The sequence below is a fragment of the Bidens hawaiensis genome, unplaced genomic scaffold (assembly GCF_021521415.1).
Source record: "Bidens hawaiensis isolate Kalapana, Puna unplaced genomic scaffold, B.hawaiensis_p1.1 tig00003241_1, whole genome shotgun sequence".
Taxonomy (NCBI): Eukaryota; Viridiplantae; Streptophyta; class Magnoliopsida; order Asterales; family Asteraceae; genus Bidens; species Bidens hawaiensis.
In genome coordinates this window covers 1,003,377-1,021,298 of record NW_027491177.1, presented here as the reverse complement: position 1 = coordinate 1,021,298, position 17,922 = coordinate 1,003,377, and the positions used below count along the sequence as shown (strand labels likewise).

General features: G+C 35.4%; 1 protein-coding gene and 1 long non-coding RNA gene across 2 annotated transcripts; both read left to right on the top strand.

Annotated features, from left to right (window-relative positions):
• Positions 1-7,422: 7,422 nt before the first annotated feature.
• On the top strand, positions 7,423-11,775 carry LOC143622738 (protein DWD HYPERSENSITIVE TO UV-B 1-like). The gene is made up of 10 exons (XM_077093800.1): positions 7,423-7,559; positions 8,110-8,176; positions 8,268-8,521; positions 8,595-8,943; positions 9,029-9,631; positions 10,268-10,708; positions 10,774-10,968; positions 11,096-11,152; positions 11,232-11,294; positions 11,386-11,775. The coding sequence occupies exons 1-10, from the start codon at positions 7,519-7,521 to the stop codon at positions 11,467-11,469; spliced, it is 2,154 nt and encodes a 717-aa protein (XP_076949915.1). The 5' UTR covers positions 7,423-7,518; the 3' UTR covers positions 11,470-11,775.
• Positions 11,776-13,115: 1,340 nt separating this feature from the next.
• On the top strand, positions 13,116-14,168 carry LOC143622699 (uncharacterized). The gene is made up of 3 exons (XR_013151767.1): positions 13,116-13,573; positions 13,668-13,737; positions 14,038-14,168. It is a non-coding gene; the product is annotated as an uncharacterized LOC143622699 (long non-coding RNA).
• The last annotated feature ends 3,754 nt before the right edge of the window (positions 14,169-17,922 follow it).

Sequence of the window (17,922 nt, the reverse complement as noted above, 5' to 3'; positions counted from 1 at the left end):
TTTCTTTGGAAAGGCCTGTGTTTACCCGTACCTTTTGTTCAGGATACTTGGGGTTTATGATCAAGCCTTGTTCGCCATCTTCATTTCTTGAACTTTCCCCTTCAACCGTGTAAACCTCTTGGGTAGGTTGAAGGGTTGCAATTCCCATATCGGTGGGAAACTTTACGGCATCTTGACCAACCGAGACAGCCATGTTTAACGCACATTGTCCTGGCCTTCCTATGATTATATCATAGTTGGAAGGTATGCTGATAACCACAAAAGTGAGTGGTTTGGTTTTCTTCATCTGGCCTTCACTAAAACAGACATCAAGGGTTAGTTGGCCTAAAGGATTCAAGTGTATATCGGCGATACCTTTTATAGAGGACCCGGAGGATTGAAGCCTTGAACGTTCTTCCCTACTTAGTTGATTGAAGAACCTTTCATACATGATCTCTGTGGCCGCCCCTGTGTCGATGTAGGCTTTGATTGTTTCGATTGTTCCCACGTTCGCTTCTACCACCAAAGGGTTTGAGAGTAAGTCACCTTGAGGTGGTGGGAAGCAGACACATTGAAGCTCCCATGCCTCCAAGCGTTGTCGTTTGTGGGGAACACCTTGGTCTATATTCACCATATTCACTTCTTTGCTTTTTCTTTCGGCCATCTTGTCTTTGACCCCTTTCACCAAATGGGCCAATTCTCCAGACTTAACGGCTTCCTCAGTTCTTCTCTTGAGTTGAAAGCAATCGTTGGTGTTGTGGCCTTTTTCTTCGTGGAACTCACAGAACTGGGTGGATTTTTCGTTTTTCTTGCTTTTGGGCAAGGGTCGAGGAGGTCGAAAGTTATGTTTAACATCTTCAGTGGCAAGGATCTCCTGAGGGGTCTTGGTTAAGGCTGTGAAGTTCACAGTCTTCTCCATGATTGGAGGGTTCCGACCTTCAGGCCTTCGTTGATCTGAGCTCTTTGGGTATCTATCATAGGGATTGAAGTTCCCTCTTTTTCGGTTGGGGCTGTTGCTTCGCCAACCAGGAGCTCTTTTTCTTTGTTCCTTGAAATCAACGGCCTCTTCTCCTCGGATATGGGCTTCAGCTCGTTCGAGAGCTTCTTCAAGGGTTTTAGGTAGGCACTTGTTAAAGTCCCTTGTGAGGTACTTGGAGGTGATGGCGTTCATGAAGCCTGCCACCTCATTTTTTCGTCGCCCCCCACATATGTCAACCTTTCTTTCTTGTACCTTTCGATGGAATCTTGAAGGTTCTCATCATCTTTTTGTTTTATCTGAAAAATTACCGTGGCATCCTTGACATACCTCCTTTGTTGGGAAAAGTTGGCCAAGAATCCTTTGCTCAGATTATCGAAGCTTCAAACGCTTTGGGCAGGAAGGTCATTGAACCATATCCTGGCTGATCCGACAAGTGTTTGCATGAACATTAAACAACATTCAGCGTGGGACCACTTTTCGATTCTGGCAGCACCGGTAAATACCTGAAGGTGGTCTTCGGGATCCTCGGTCCCATCATATGTTTTTATATGGGGTGGCATCTTGATTTTCGTTTGAGAGTCATAACCGGCAATTTGTTGAGAGAAACAAGATAAGTTACCAGGCTTATAAGGCTTTGCAGGGTCTTCTTCTACCCTTATAGCATGATTATGACCCGTTGCCCCTTGGTGAGTGCTCAGAGCTTGGTTGATGAGTTGGGTCCAAGGGAAGTGTGCCATCATTTGAGCCATCATCTGAGGCATGAGGTTAAAGCCTTGAAGGCTTTCAGGGGTTGCTGCTGTTTGGTTTGTTCCCATGGGGGTGCTCATCGCTGTACTCCGAGCCAAGGGCAAGACCGACATGGCCTGCTCCCACGTAGTGGCTGTAAGAGGAACGCTTGAAGCTGGTGACTGCCATATTTGGTTGAGAGTGGTCTCGTGCCCACGGGGTTGTGAGGTGAACAAAGGGAAAGCCGTTGGGCTTGGTCTCCCATAAGTATAAGGAGAGGGGTTAAAAGGTTGGCAGGTTACACTTGGACCAGCTTCTAAATGAAGAGCAGCCGGTTGTGAGCTGGTTAAAGGGGAAGGTGGACGTCCGAGTGATAGTGAGGGCTCCGGATCGTCATACTCCAGCCTTAATCTTATCCCCTTTTCTCTTTCTTGGCTCACGTGTTGGTTAAGAAGATGCCTTAGTTGTAAAAAATGTCGTGATACCCCTTCCATTGTCAAGTCAACACGCTCCAGAGTGTTCGTAACTCCCGCATGAGGAGAAGGAACTCCGAATCGTGAAGGGGTTGGAGTTCGTAAAGGTGAAAACTCGAGGAACAAAGGTTTCGTCGGAGTTCCTCCCGGGGTGGAAAAAGATATGGAAGTCGCCAGAGTTTCTTGGCCGGCACTTGGTGTTGGTGTTCTTGACACTTGGCCGACTTCATCAGGAGATCCACCTTCCGACATGGTGATTTTGATGAATATGGAGCTACACTACTGGTCTTTAAGATAAAGTAAGCGGCGTAGCCCCACGGTGGGCGCCAACTTGTTGCTACAACAAAGATAAGACCAATGATAGTGAATGGACTGGTTAGGCTAACAGGTTTCAAGGGTTCCGGTTAACCTAACGCAGGTCGTGGTGTCCTCTACATTTGCAAAATGCAGAGAGAGGTTCACTAGTTTGTTGTTAGTTGTTATAGCTCACCGGAGATCCAAGACCGAGGTATTTGAGATCAGTTTTTGGGTGAAATTCTTGGTGAAGCTATGATGTTTGTGAAGTAAGAAAGAAATAAGCAAAGTGCATATTTCTCAAGGAAGAAGAGAAGATCAAAGAGTATATGTTATCTCCAGATTTGTTGTTTTCTTGTTTATGGCTGGGTCCTCCTTTTATAGAGGGAGAGACACAAGCCTTTCGTCCAGTAACTAAACTAGTTAGCCTCCAGTTTGCTAGAGAGTTGACCCTTATGGGCGGGAACCTTTTAACCGTTGGTCCATGATTATAATAATATTACTTTATCTGAGCATGTCCCTTGTTCAGAGGGAACAGTGATGTGAATAGTGATTTGACGTTGTACTGTTGCACGTGGGTACTGTTCACGTACTTATTTACATAAATTGGGCGGGAAACGAAGCTTTTAACCTTCTAACATTTTTAGCGTTAATGTGTGAAAGCCATTTTATTAATTCCTTGGCTATCCCCATCATCATTGAGCAAAGTGATCTTTTAGATATGGAGAGAGAGATTTCAATATGAGTTATACTTGAACAACAAACTAAATAAAATAAAATAAAGTATCAAACTTGGTTAGGTACTCCCGTTATTTTTTCTAAAATAGTTATTCGATGATATATTCTCTCTTTATAGTCATGATTACTTCATATAACTTATTGTATCTCTTAGTTCTTAGACCATGTGTACTGCAAACGTTATGGTCGCGTTGTGGGGTGAAAACGCGGGGGGTACACCGCCCCCCCCCCCCCTCGCGTTATGTTAAATTGATATTTTGGTGCGTTGTATACAAAACGCGCAAATGGCACACAAATCAATATATGTTACCGTTGAGAATCGATGTTAATAGCCGTTGGGGTGGGTCTTGGAGCATGCTTGTTGGGTGGTGGTGACTGGTGTCCGGCGAGTTGATGTTTCTAGCGAGCTTTCCATGGATGGTGATGGTGACCGGCGAGTTGGGTGGTGGTGATGTGGTGGTTGATCACCGGCGAGATGAGGTGTGGTGGATGTCCGGAGATGGTGATAGATCTGGCCGGAGATGTGTGTCCAGAGGTGTCCATAGATGGTGGTTATATATTATTTTTTTTGAGTTTAATGAATTATTATTTTAAAAAAACAAAAACAATTAATGGTGACTGGGCGCCACGTGGCGCATAACCCCTGGTAGTGGAGAGTTATGACTACAACCTGTTTTTGTACAAAACCATAACTCTGACTGGGCGCCACGTGGCGCATAACCCCTGGTAATGGAGCTTTATGACTACACATGGTCTTAGTTTTACTGGTTGTACCACCATTGTGGGTATGGTTGGCAAAACTAGCTGGTAACTGTAGCTGGTGGCTGGTGACTGAAAGCTGTAGCTTTTTAGATAAATTTAGATGTTTGGCAGAGTAACTGGAGCTTTTAATAAAACGTATAAAATAACTAAAATGGGCATAATTAAAAACAACAATAGTAAATGTATTTATTTTGGAAGGTTATTTAAGTAAATTAACACACTAAAAGCTTGTAGCTCTTTCTAAACGCTACTAGTAGAAGCTTTAAGCTTTAAGCTTTTTCTCCTGACCTAAAGGCTTCAAGCTCCTTGAACCAAACAGAGCTTTAGATTGAGTGGGAGCTTTATCTTAAAAGCTTGAAGCTTGAAGCTCCTAAAAAAATGTTTTTAAGAAATTCATATGTTATGCTATGGTGAATTTGGCTACAAAGGAAGAACTATTTCATGTGTATATATTCATGAAAGAGACAATGTATCTTATAGGGGTGAGCATAAAGTCATAAACCGGGTAAGACCCAATGGACCCGAACTGATTACTTACAATAAGGACGGATTGCACCCCCTAATTTAGATGATAATTATTTTTATAGATAAACCTGGCATTCAACTGAGTTGTTTGATCTTTAGTAAATTTTGATGTAGCAAGTGTTTTAACTTATTTAAGTTACTCTTGTGTTGTTTGGTTGAACTCACGGTTGTGCACATCTTATATTAATAATAAAACCACTTTAACTTGTAAAATAATCTAATTTACTATATTTTTTTATTGAAGTGCCCATAAAGTATAACAACTTTTAATAATGTTAGATGGTCAATCCATTTCGGTTGATATCATGCCATAATTGGTTCATCAATGCCATACGACTTCTGTAATTGTCATTAGACGTGCACAAAAAAACCGGTTCCGGAACCTAACCGGTGGAACCGAACCGGAACCGGTTCCAGTTCCAACCCGGTTGGAACAATACCCGGTTTGGGTATTTTTGTACCAGAAAATCGGGACCGGTTCTACTATATATATTTCAGTACCGGTTCCAACCCGGTTCCTACCCGGTTATTATTTGGAACCGGTTCGGGTCGTACCCGGAAAAACCGGTTCCGACGGGTTTTTTTTCAAGGGTCAAACAAAAAGTCAAACTAGCCGTTGGAACTGGTTCCAACGGTAATATAGCCGTTGGAACCGGTTTTTTAGACACCAAATAGCCGTTGGAACCGGTTCCAACGGTAATATAGCCGTTGGAACCGGTTTTTGAGGCAATATATCCGTTGGAACCGGTTCCAACGGTAATATAGCCGTTGGAACCGGTTTTTGGGCCAAACCTATATATAACTTGTTTCCATTACTTGTTTCACCATTACTTGTTTCCATTACTTGTAATTATTTGTTTTGGTAAAATTATTTGTAACTTGTTCGACTAATTATTTGTTTTGGTAAAATTATTTGTTTCGACGAAGAAGAATTGTACTATATGTTTTATTATAATTTGTTCGATTAATTTTTGTTACTTTTTTAATAACGACGAACATTTTATTTATTTAAAAACTAACTATTACAAACATTATTAACACATAAACGATACTAAACATAACAACTAAAACATAAAAAACAAAGTCCGTCGTTTTAATCCGGGAATACTTATTTTTGGGTTGTAGAGCCGGACGACTCTCCCACTTCCTTTTTTTTATCTTCCAATCTTTTTTTCTCTCGACAATACTTATTCGTATGTTTTCGTAATGTCGAGTTGGACCCTGCTTTAAGAAACTTCGAGCAATATTTGCAACGTGCCAACTCATGTGAGTCGGTCATGAGACACAAATCGTAATGGACCCAAACATCGGGGCATCTTGTTGTTTCGATCACCATAATAACGTCATCATTGGATGCCATTTGTGGTCGGTTTAAGGTTAATTTTGGTTTGTAGTGTGTTTTATGGTTTTGGAATTGGAGTGTGTTTGATAGTTTTGAAACTTGCTATTATTAGTAAGAAAATACCCTATTTATAGTTAAAAAACCGGTTCCAACGGTCAAAAACGGCTATATAGCCGTTGGAACCGGTTCCTAACGGCTCTAATTTTTAAATTTCAAAAAAAACCGGTGGAACCGGTTTTTACGTAAAAACCGGTTCCGGTTCATACCCTACCGGTTCTTAAAAGTTCGCATATCTGGGCACCGGTTCGGGTCGGGAACCGAACCGGTTCCTGACTGGAACCAGTGTCATTCTCTACCCGGGTTGAAAAAAACCGGTTCCGAACCGGTTCGGGTTTTCAAGGTGTACCCGATTTGTGCAGCTCTAATTGTCATAACCACGTAACCAATTATTTTGTTTTAGATTAATAAATTGTAGGTGTTAAAGCCTTTTATTTTATTATTAGTTAATAATAATTAATAACAAGGGAGTAATCCATGAAAAACGAAAAAGATAATGTATAATCCTTTTTTTTAATATTATTGAAACCACTATCTAGTTAACTTATATGAGAAAAATATTAAAATAATAAGGTAAGAGAAGCTAAATAAAGTGATAAGTATTGGTGTCTCAACAATTAATATCATTCAATTATAGACATTTTGTGGACCAATCCAATATTGTGGTCTCACATCAACTATTCAACACGATATAGTAATATACACCTTATATTGAAATATCTTGTTTGTGAACTCAATCTACTTATCGCCTTATCGGTGACGTTTCTTTGTCTTTCTCATGTCCTTAGTTTTCTTTTATATAATTTATAAAAATATATTAATATGCTCAACGAAAACTATTAGTTAGCAAAGTAACAAACCACTAATTTTTAGAAAGTTAATCAACAAGCCTAGCCAGCCAAGACAAACTTGTTACATTTCTGGCTTAGACTTGAATATTTTTCCATAAATGCAATAACATATCAATACGAGTCAAATGGGCAAGTCAATGAGCTTTGATTTACAACTTTACATAAAGATTGCACTTAGGATGATTAAGATTAATTGCTATGTGAGTAATAACTTGTAAACAATAAAATGAAGTTTATTCTAAACTACCAAACAAGTGAGCCAATAAGCAAGCTTACCTTAGCTCGTGGTGGCTTTTTACAAAACTAAGCTGGCTCGGCTTAAAAACAGTCGAGCTGATTACAAACGAGGTTTTATCGAGCAAGCCTCAATCAAGTTACAGGAATATTCATTTTAATTATAATTTTTTATATAAAAGTTTATTCTAAACAATCAAGCTAACTACCGGATAGTAGATAGTAGATACAACTTATTTGATCTACAATTCAATATATTTAATAATATATATTTTTAATATGCTACTGATAAGCATTAGTTTGTGTTCCACGTGGATTTACAGACAGAACACGTATGATCATAGTTGTAATTCTATCAGGAAGAGAAGAGAAGAGAAGAAGGTGTGATTATTATTATTATTATTATTATGAACAGACAGACAGACAGACAGCATAAGATACCACTGTAATAAGTGGGGTTGCTTATAAGCAACCTGCAACTGAGGTCCCCAGTACTCTCTCTACAAATTTCATATGAACATGAACTAAACTAACAGCAGCAGAATTATACATCTACTGATGTCTTCTTCATCTCCACATATCTCTGATTTACTCACCAGGTTAGTCTCTATATATGTGTCTGATTTCTGCAACTACACATTCTTTGTGTTCCAATTTCATAATATTAATTTGTGCATTGTAAGGAGTATATATGTACATCTGCTACTACTGGAGATCTCTCTGTAAAAGTTGCATAGGCCTCCAAAATCATAAGTAATTGACACTGACTCTGAAGGTTGAATTTGGAATTAATTAATTTGTGTTGCTGAAGACTATGATTCTGTATTGATTATTGAACAAGTTGTTGATTAAATTTGTTTAGAACATTCAAGGATATTATTATTATTATTATTATTATTATTATTATTATTATTTTCTAAACTTTAATTTAGTTTTCTTTTCTCCTTTTTAGTTGCTAATTTAGGATAATTTGAGGAATAAGTTGAATTTTAAGGGAATTCTTAACTTTTGGCATCTTTGTCCAAATATTGAGCCTATAATTAAAATTAACCATATAAATAAATTGAATTAATAAATTATAAATCCATATATTCAAGTGACTATAGAATGAAACATATTTAACTAAATTATCCTGTTGGTGTGGTATAGGTACTTGGAAATCTGTCACATGCATAAGGTGCAGCCTAGCTCAGATGTTATATCATGGTTAAATAAGGTCATATTTACTTTTTTGCCACATTAGAGTTAATGTTTATAATTAAAATTTACATAATTGAGCCCTAACATTTTTCTTTTCTTGATATTAGGCCATGGTTCAAAAATTCACAAGCCAAAAATCTACAATAGTAATTTTACTGGACCAGCTTAAAAATGCCGATTTGCTTCCTCTCATCGACCTTTTTGGTTCAGAACACTCAAATGCCCTTGAGACCGTTGACTTGGTTTGCGAATCAAGCATTGACTTACACAAGCACTCAGTCTTATCGCTAATGCATGCTATCAACACAAGGCTTCGTGTAGTTAATATCAACGATACACCTTTGAAGGAGGATGCATTGAGGTCTATTCTAATTATTTACGCTGCATAATTAAGTGGTTTTTTTATACCGTATACGGATTTAAAATGTTTCCAGGGATCTTTTCGAGTCCGGTCTCGACTGCCAAGTGTTAAACGTAAAGTCAACCGAGATTCAAAAGCTTAACATGGCTGGAAATTTTATGCATTTGCACACCCTTAATATGGACTTTTGCACTTCACTTAGTACCATGGAAAAAGACTGTTTCACTCGCATGCCTAATTTAACCCGTCTATCAATGTGCGCCACACAAGTGTCCAATCTTTGGACTACAGTTGCTGCCTTGTTAAAACTTCCTGCATTGTTAGAACTACGATTTCAAAACTGTTTATGTTGCAAGGACACTTCACCGTGTCATTTGAAAGATGTAAACACCAACAAAACTTCAAGTAATATGCCAATCGAGGTTAGAACTTAGAACATTATGGTTTACATTTATATCTAATCATTATGGATTATGCATCTTAAGTCTTGGCTCCATCTTGTTTCAGGGTTATTTTGGTAAATTGTATATTGATGAACATGCGGTTTCACAAAAGTATAACTCGCATCATCCTTCACCAATATGTTTTCAGAAACATTACAGGGAGTATATGATCGCTTCATTACCAAGATTAAGAGTGTTGGATAACTGTCAAATAGGAAAATTTGATGGAGAAAGGGCTAAAACCGTCTTTTCAAGCTACTATGAGGCGTTACCGAATAAACGACAACACAAAGAAAGCATCATTAGCGTATTGCATACGCGTGAAATGGGAACGAGTGGTATAAAGTCAAAGGGTTCATCACAGCATAGAAAAAGTCAAAGTTTTTACTCAAGGTCTCTCTGTGCTGCTAAACTTGGTTCATCCGCGTGGCCTGTTTTACATCCGTTGTCGAATATTAGTCAAATGGTTAAAGAAGAGGGCAAAATCCTTCGACCGAGGCAGTTTGAATATCACCAAACTGACCCGAGCTTAATGGCATTTGGGACTTTAGAAGGGGAGGTGGTTGTTATTAATCATGAGACCGGGAATCTTGTTAATTATATGCAGTTACTTGATACAAATAAGAGCGTTATGGGGCTTTGTTGGCTTAAGAGATTCCAATCCAAGGTAAGTTTTATGTAGGCTTGTAAATGAACACGAAAGGATTATGTTCATGTTCATTCGTTTAACTTTAACCGACCAAACAATCGAACACGAACAGTTAAACGAACCTTGTTTTCTTGTTCGTGTTCACTCGTCAAGAAAGTGAATGTGTTTGTGTTTGTGTTTGTGTTCGTTTATGTTCGTTCGCTAACACTAATAACGAATGGTTCGCGAATGTAAACAAACGAACATAACTGAACGTAGACGAATGGGCATAACTGAGCTAAAAGTAATTAAATGTAATGTGAAAACAACGTGTTGGACCTAAAAAGTTATTGTAACTACTAACTACACTAAGTTGTAATGGGTCAAAAAGTTTTCAATGAATATATTAACAAACTTAAACAAGCGTAAAATAACGAACAAAAATGAGTGTAAACGAACGAACGTTGATAAACATAAATGAATGAACTACACATGTGCTCATGATTATTCGTTCAACTAAATTCATTCGTTTATTAAATAAATGATCTTTCCACCAAATGGTTCACAAACATTTCACTGAATTTCAGTTAAGAGATAAAAACATAACCAAATCAGTCTGTTTACAAGTAAACGTTTCTAATATTTAATTGTACAAATTTCCTTTGTGACAAATAGCTTGTTGTCGGTTATGACAACGGATCCTTGAGATTATATGACATAAACGACACACTACCAGAAGTTGCAAATAACTATTGTAGTCCTACCGGTGTTGACTTTGACGACTTTCAGCATTTGACTTCCGTTCATGTCAATGCAACAGACGACTGGATTCTTACAAGCGGCTACTCAAAGAAAGTTGCTGTGTACGATATCTCAACTGGAAAACGCCTACATTTGTTCACTGACATGCATCGAGAAGCCATCAATGTAGCCAAATTTGCTCATCACTCTCCCTCTATGTTTGTGACATCATCATTTGATCATGATGTTAAAATGTGTGACTTAAGAATAAAACCTGTAAACCCGTGTTACACTGCTTCAAGTTCAAGTGGAAATGTAATGGTTTGTTTCTCTCCCGACGACCTTTATCTGCTCGTATCAGCTGCTGACAACAAGGTAGATATTATATATTCAGTCTAAATTGATAACAAAGTATGCTTATAATCATAACTCTTTTGCAGGTTAAACAACTTTTGGCTGTAGACGGAAGGCTGCATACAAATTTCGATGTAGCTCCAACCGGAAGTGATCAAAACTACACTCGATCGTATTATATGAACGGGAGAGATTATATAATTAGTGGCAGTTGTGATGAACCGGTTGTTCGTGTTTGTTGTGCTCAAACCGGAAGGCGACTCAGGGATATATACTTGGAGGTTTTGGATATTTAATAATAATAATAATAATAATAATAATAATAATAATAATAATTATAATTTAGTAACACTGTTTGTTAATGTCTGATTTCGGTGGTTTTAACCTTTAAAGTGTGTTATTTGGCAGGGTCAGAATGCAAGGAGCTTGATGTTTGTTCAGTCACTAAGAGGAGATCCATTTAGAGTAAGCTTTTGTTTATTTACGCATGGTTTATTGTTAGCATGTAGATATGATGTGAGGGTTAATATTTGGTTGTGTTCAGCATTTTCACATGGCCATATTAGCAGCATATGTGCGCCCGAGCTCTAGGTGGGAGATCATCAAGGTAGCTCATGTTATGATATCATTCTTCCTGCTGAGTATTATCACAAGCACTCGTGTTAATTGAGTGATATTATATCATTAATAAATTGCAGGTCAATTTGCTTTCGTCGGGCCAATATTCTTCTGAATATCAAAAAGGCCAGCAACTCTGCCCTTCCTACAGGCTTGGAACTTAAAAACATGTGTTACAAGTGGGGCGTAATATCGGATTTGGTATATATATGTATCATAAACTGCAAAGGTGTCGTAAATAATTGTCAGTATGTATTAAAAATGTAAGTGTTGTGTGTGTAGTTATATCATTATTCAAAACCAGAGAGTTGAAGCAAATAAGAAAGGGTGCTAGTTTTTAATTGTTTGGCTGTTATATGATGGCTGGTAGTGTACAAGTTTTAATTGCTTGGTTATAAAGATGCCAGTGAGGATTTGTACCATGACAGGTTGTAGGTAACGCAAATTTTAAATGTGTTGATAAGTAAAACACTAAGGGGGTGTTTGGCCTAGCTTTTTTATTTTGGCTTATGCTTATATTTTAAATTAGCTTATAACTTATTTTCTATTATTTGATAAGCTATTTTCAAGTGTTTAGATTAGCTTATATCCTACAAGTTAATTATGAGTCTTAATAAGCTGTTAAATCCACCATTCTTTCATTTATGAGAGTAAATATTGGGATGATTGCTACTCACTGACCCACCATCATAAACTAAACTTTCATATCAAACGAGACCATTGACCCATAATAGAAGCATATGAATCTGTTCTTCGTTTATTAAGTTCACTATAGCACTTGTTGGATCATGTTTGATTATTTCATGAACAAATACATTGGGACGCTACGGAAAGGGTGTACCTGAGATCGGGTTAGCTGCTAGATCGAGTGACTGGTGTCTCAAGTATTATGGAGTCGGTCTCAAATACACAACTTTCTATAAAAATAGTTAAATAACGTGTATCTTAAAATATAAAAATTTAAAATATAAAAAGTATAAATTCCATCTAAAAGTATTATGCATATAAATTGAAATAAAGAGTTGTTAACTTCTCTAAGAAAACAATTCATTTTATAGTTATTGGTAATAAATCAAGATTAAAGGAACCTTTTTTATGATAAAAAAAAAAAAGAAAGAGTTAATGATTTTTAATTAAAATGTTGTGTCTCTCCCGAAATAGATTAAGCCAACTTATTATGTTTTACAATCTAATGCTGTAATGCAACATCCTAGTAACTAGTGAGGCAGTGGTTTCATATGCCTCCATAGAAGAAATAAAATCTTACTGTATAACAAATGAAGATCATTTTTAATACGTGTCACCCATATAAAGCCTCTGTACACATGCACTCATTGAAGCCATGTGGCCTCCATAGAGGCTGTCCATGTGTTGTTTGGTTTAACATGGTTTTTGAATCTCCTCTCATCTGTAAGCTTAAGCTTTATGAAGAATCCGGATGAAAGAAGGTTAACCAGACTTACATATAACTTCTTCCTTAGCCAACAATTCTCAAACAAACCCTATTATTATTGTTGTTCCTTTCCTTCCAAGATTTTATCAGGTTGTACAATACCTGAAATCTAATAATGACGAACCCCATCTTAGGTACGTTTCTCTTTACTACTTATATGAATTTAGTTTATTACAAACTCAAAACGACTGAAAGTAGGATGTATATGCGAATCCCTAGAAGTGAAACAATAGCAGAAGTAAAAGATGTCAATACATACCAGAAAAAAGGAAAATTAAATGTCAATGGATTTGCTAGACATAGAGAATGATGAACTTTTGGTATAGTGCTTGCTGGTGGTAATGCTGTTTGTATTTAAGTTTACAAAGGATGAAAAGATGATACTAAACTGTTGTTTCTATATTGCAGGTTGTTCGAGCTATGTTTACTTTGTTTTGGCTGTCAGGTAGCTGTTCTACATGACCTATTTGATGGTTCCCTTTATACAATGTTACATGATCTGTTGGCATAGACGCTCTTACTCAAGGATGTTTTGAGGAATTGCTATTAATGTATCACAGGCCCGGCAAACAGGTCGGTCGGGTTCAGGTTACGAGTCAATTCAAATTGGGAGTGAATATGTGTTGTTGTCATATATTTATTTATTTATTTACTATTTTTATTTAATTCTATTTATTTGTGCAGGCATATTATTTATAGGACATAAGACAGTAACTGCTTTTTCGTGTATTAATTTGCAGCATCCACCTTTTTAAGGGAATGGATGTTTTCTTGATTCTTATCTTAGACTTTTGAAGTCACCTGAGTCACTAGCGGTATGTTAACTTCCAGTTCCAGTTTTACTTCAACTTTGATGAAATTTTACTTGCATAAGTTTATAAGTTAACAATATCATTTATTCATTTGTAGGTTGACTATGCTATGGAATAACTCAAGCTAATTGGTGTTTTGGATGAAAACGAAAGTCTTACCATATCGGGTATGCTGGATTAGTGGATTTCATCATATTTTGCATTAACTATCTCAAAGTAGTTTTTAGTTTATCAAATATGGCTGTGGGTCAACCCACAAGTCCACAACTTGACCCCAATTGCCTCTAAATATGGAGATGAAAGTAAGCAATTTCTAAAGTCTGTTAAATGGGTGATCAGCCACTTTGGTGTGAAAATGATAAGATGATTAAAGTTTACTTATCTCAGTTTCAAAAGCACAACCTGGATGTATTTGGTTTACCTGTTCTTATTGAATGAAACTAAATGTCTTATTTGGTCTTTATCAGTTTGCTTTGGAATTAGATCTTTCTCTACAGACCCGGAAGCTGGTGGCAAAATTCTAAAGTCATAAATGAGTGAAGTGAAATTTGGAAGTCACGGGCCATCACTACTAGGACAACCAACTGGGACAACAAAAACTAAACAATATACAGCCAGGATGTATGTCCGCCTTTTCTCAATTACGGGTCATGTTATATTTACATTTTGTAAGTATATGTGGATATGTGGCTGGTACATCTTTTGTTAGTAACATAAGTTTGTTAACTTGCTAGATCAGTAGGGCAATTAATAAGTTACGCATCTTAGACTTGCTTCAATGTCTTGTTATTTATTAGTAACATATCTAATTTTTTTTAATTAAACTAATCATGTAGATAGTAATGAAGTTGGTGTTTGTTCAAGAATTTAATTTATAGGTAAAGTTGGTGTCTGAGAAACTAAGCAAAGTTATTTAGTTGGTAGTAAAGTTGTTTGCTATTGGTAATTGCATCGATAGCCACACTAATTCAATGAAAATGGAAAATGATATTATAGAAACACTATACAATATATCACACAGGTTTGTTTATTAGATAAATGAACATAAAGAACTGCTCGCTGAAAGTTTGATTCGTTTACAAGCCTATTTATGGGTTAACATTTTAGAAAACTAAGCTTTTAACAAAAGGAAGATCTTTATTGTTATTATTGCGAACCATTTTATCGGGGTCTAATTTTATTCCTATGAAAATTTTTAGGTAATATGATGTTTATGCATCATTAATATCATTACTCACTAAAATCAATAACGTGACATGGAATTTTATGATGTAGAGGGTTAGGGCCCGTGAGGTTCAAATTTGTACACGAGTATACAAATGTAAGATTTAGTGAAGGTAACATGTTGAATGAGGAAGAGTCAAAGTTACTTACAAGTAGTTAAAACTTGAAGTTAACCATATCAAGATTTAATTCCCACTATTATACTACAAATTACATAGTAAAAACAACTATAGTAACAAAGGTAAATATGTAAAGTAAACTTTTAAAAATCTTCTCATGGGGTAATTTCAGTTGAGTAACGTAATCCCTCATTTCTTTCTTTTCATAACATATATTGTTAACTATACTGCAATTTAAATTTTGATGTATACATGTATGTTATCTAGTCCGTGTATCACACGGGCTCATAGCCTAGTAACATATATATGTAAATCATAGGAGTTAGGAGTTAGGACTAGCCGACTAGGACCTCAGGTCAAAACAAAATCTTATGGGCCAAGAAGATAGGCCCATTAATGACAAGCCTATAAGATTTCAACTTCCAGGATGCACAGGTTCAATGAAGATGAGTTTTCACCAACTACAGAGTATAGGCATGTAAGATTATTTATAATTAACTAATTTAGTTATAATTTTGTAGGTTTGCGTTCTACTATCTGGTACTGTAGAGGCGTAGAGCTTCACAATGGATCAAACCGTGACCAAAACAGAGTTAGGATTATTAGATATAAGTGGTCAATTTTATATGCTAAAATAAAAAAAGCTACAAAAATGACAATAAGATAAACGAGATGAGTGAGAACTTGTCCTAAAATTGAGGCGGGCCAAATCTTAGATATTGTTAATTTGGACAAAGGGACTAGTGAAGACCTTAAAGGGTGCCACGCATTTGCACATCCTCACACATATAACTTATAGAGTTATAGTAAAATCAACATTTATTCATTTTTGTTGTAGTTAAGAATTTTTTCTATTTAATTAACTTTTTACAGGCATCTAATCTAGCCTATTAATTAAAATTACCTAACTTGTATGCAAAATTCGAGCCTTCACCATTTTGGTAAGGGTAGGGAATTTAGTAAATTGTTACCTAACTTTTCATATACTCCCTATTAAATTTACCAACTTACCTTATTTTTAGTTTTGTAGATCTTTTTATCTTTTATATAGACTTTTGTTTTTTAGTTTGAACTTTTGTTGTAATAACCCATAAACATGTGTTACTTAAATGAAAGTAAAAACAGATAACTTCAAAATTACGAGAGTTCTACGATTAAATCAAAGCATGAAAAGACAAAAGTAATTTACTAATTTTTTTTTATATATATAACACAAACCGAGCTACAACTGGATAATGGGTAAGCGAGCAACAAGTTGCGTCGCTATCCCCTTTTGAATCGCAAAGCCTATTCTACTAAATATAAATCCTTGGTTCATCGGGCTCTGCGAGTCACTGTGGACCACCTTCTGCAGATAATCAGAAGAAATATAATAGTTTTTATATTGTTTTCTAACTGGAACGATAAATATAATTTTTCTCATATAGAAAACACTAATTTTATTTCTGGTCATTTTGATGGTTGATTATCAAAATAAACTAACCTCTAACTTCTGGTCATTTCTTAAGATCTTTTCCAATAGCTCCTTGGATGCCCCTTGTAGCGTCCTTTCAAAATGTTACATCGAACTCTCTTTACCTTGGGTTAAAGGTCGGTCAAAGGACGGTGAAGGTCGGTCAAAGGACGGTGAAGGACGGTTATAGTGTTGGGATGGATGTGATTTTTTATTTTACTTTTATACATAGTGTACTAGGTTAAGTACCCGTGTACAACACGGCTTTAACAAATTTAATTTTGTAAGTTCAAAACATTTGAAATATCTTTTTGACTTCTATATTGATCATAAATCGACAAATATCATATGATAGATATAATATGTTCATATAATATGTTCATATAATAGTAAGAAATTTACTACTGCTAAGAAGAAAACTATGTTTAATCAAACATAAATATTAAATCAATTGCATTTGTTATCATATAGCATTAGATATACTATGAAATAAATACTTTATAATAACTATTATTGGTTTATCAAAGAACTTAATTGATCATAATAAATGGTCATGCTATAAGAAAAGAATAATTGATAGGTTTGTTGCACAATAAAATGGACACTATAAATTATGCAAACTAATTATGTCAAAAGTTTTTTTAAAGAATAAAAAACGATGCATTACATTTAGTCATAATAAATAAAGTTACAATTATATTTACAAACATTAAAAATAAATCATAAATTTCTAACATTAAACATCCTATTTGTAACTTTACCATCTATATCTAATCTAATATTGATAATTTCACTCTTTTGAATCTTGATAATGCCACATGCAATTGTCCAAGACTGAAAACCTGATGTTTTAAATACAACCCATCTAATTGACCTTGACTTTTATTGATTGTCATTGCAAGACAACTTAAAATGGAAATTGACTTCTCCGAAATTTCCATAATTTTTGTAAAGTGTCACGGGATTTGTAGTTAGCATAAATAAGTTTGTAACGTAATTGAATGATTACATGTAATTTAGAAACGAAATTTGTACAAATAAGTTTGTAACAGAAAGTGTGCAGTTTATATAATTTCCATAATTTGTATATTACTATGTCATATAAGTAAGTTAAAAAATAAAGTTCGAGCAAAAATTAACAGAGTCTAACTTGTTAAATCAAATTCAGTTATTTATAGATGATAATAACATTATTTGAATTTAAAAAATCAATTAATTGAATAGCACACAAACACAAGACACAAACTTTTGACGCTTTAAATAATTTGACAAGTTTTGTTATTTGAAAATGGTTTTTCCAAGGACTAAAATATTTGTATAAAACATTATGAAATTTGCAGTTAACATATAAATAAAATAAGTTGACATTTAAAGTTCGAACATAAATTAAAAGAGTCAATCTGCTAAAGTTAGAGATCTATAATTGGTGTATAAACTGTACTATTTATAAATGATATTTAATTATATAGAAAGTCATAAAAATGAATTAGAGAATGATTTTAATTAAGTAGGGTAATAATGCTAATTACTAATTAGTATAACACGTAATTGACTGC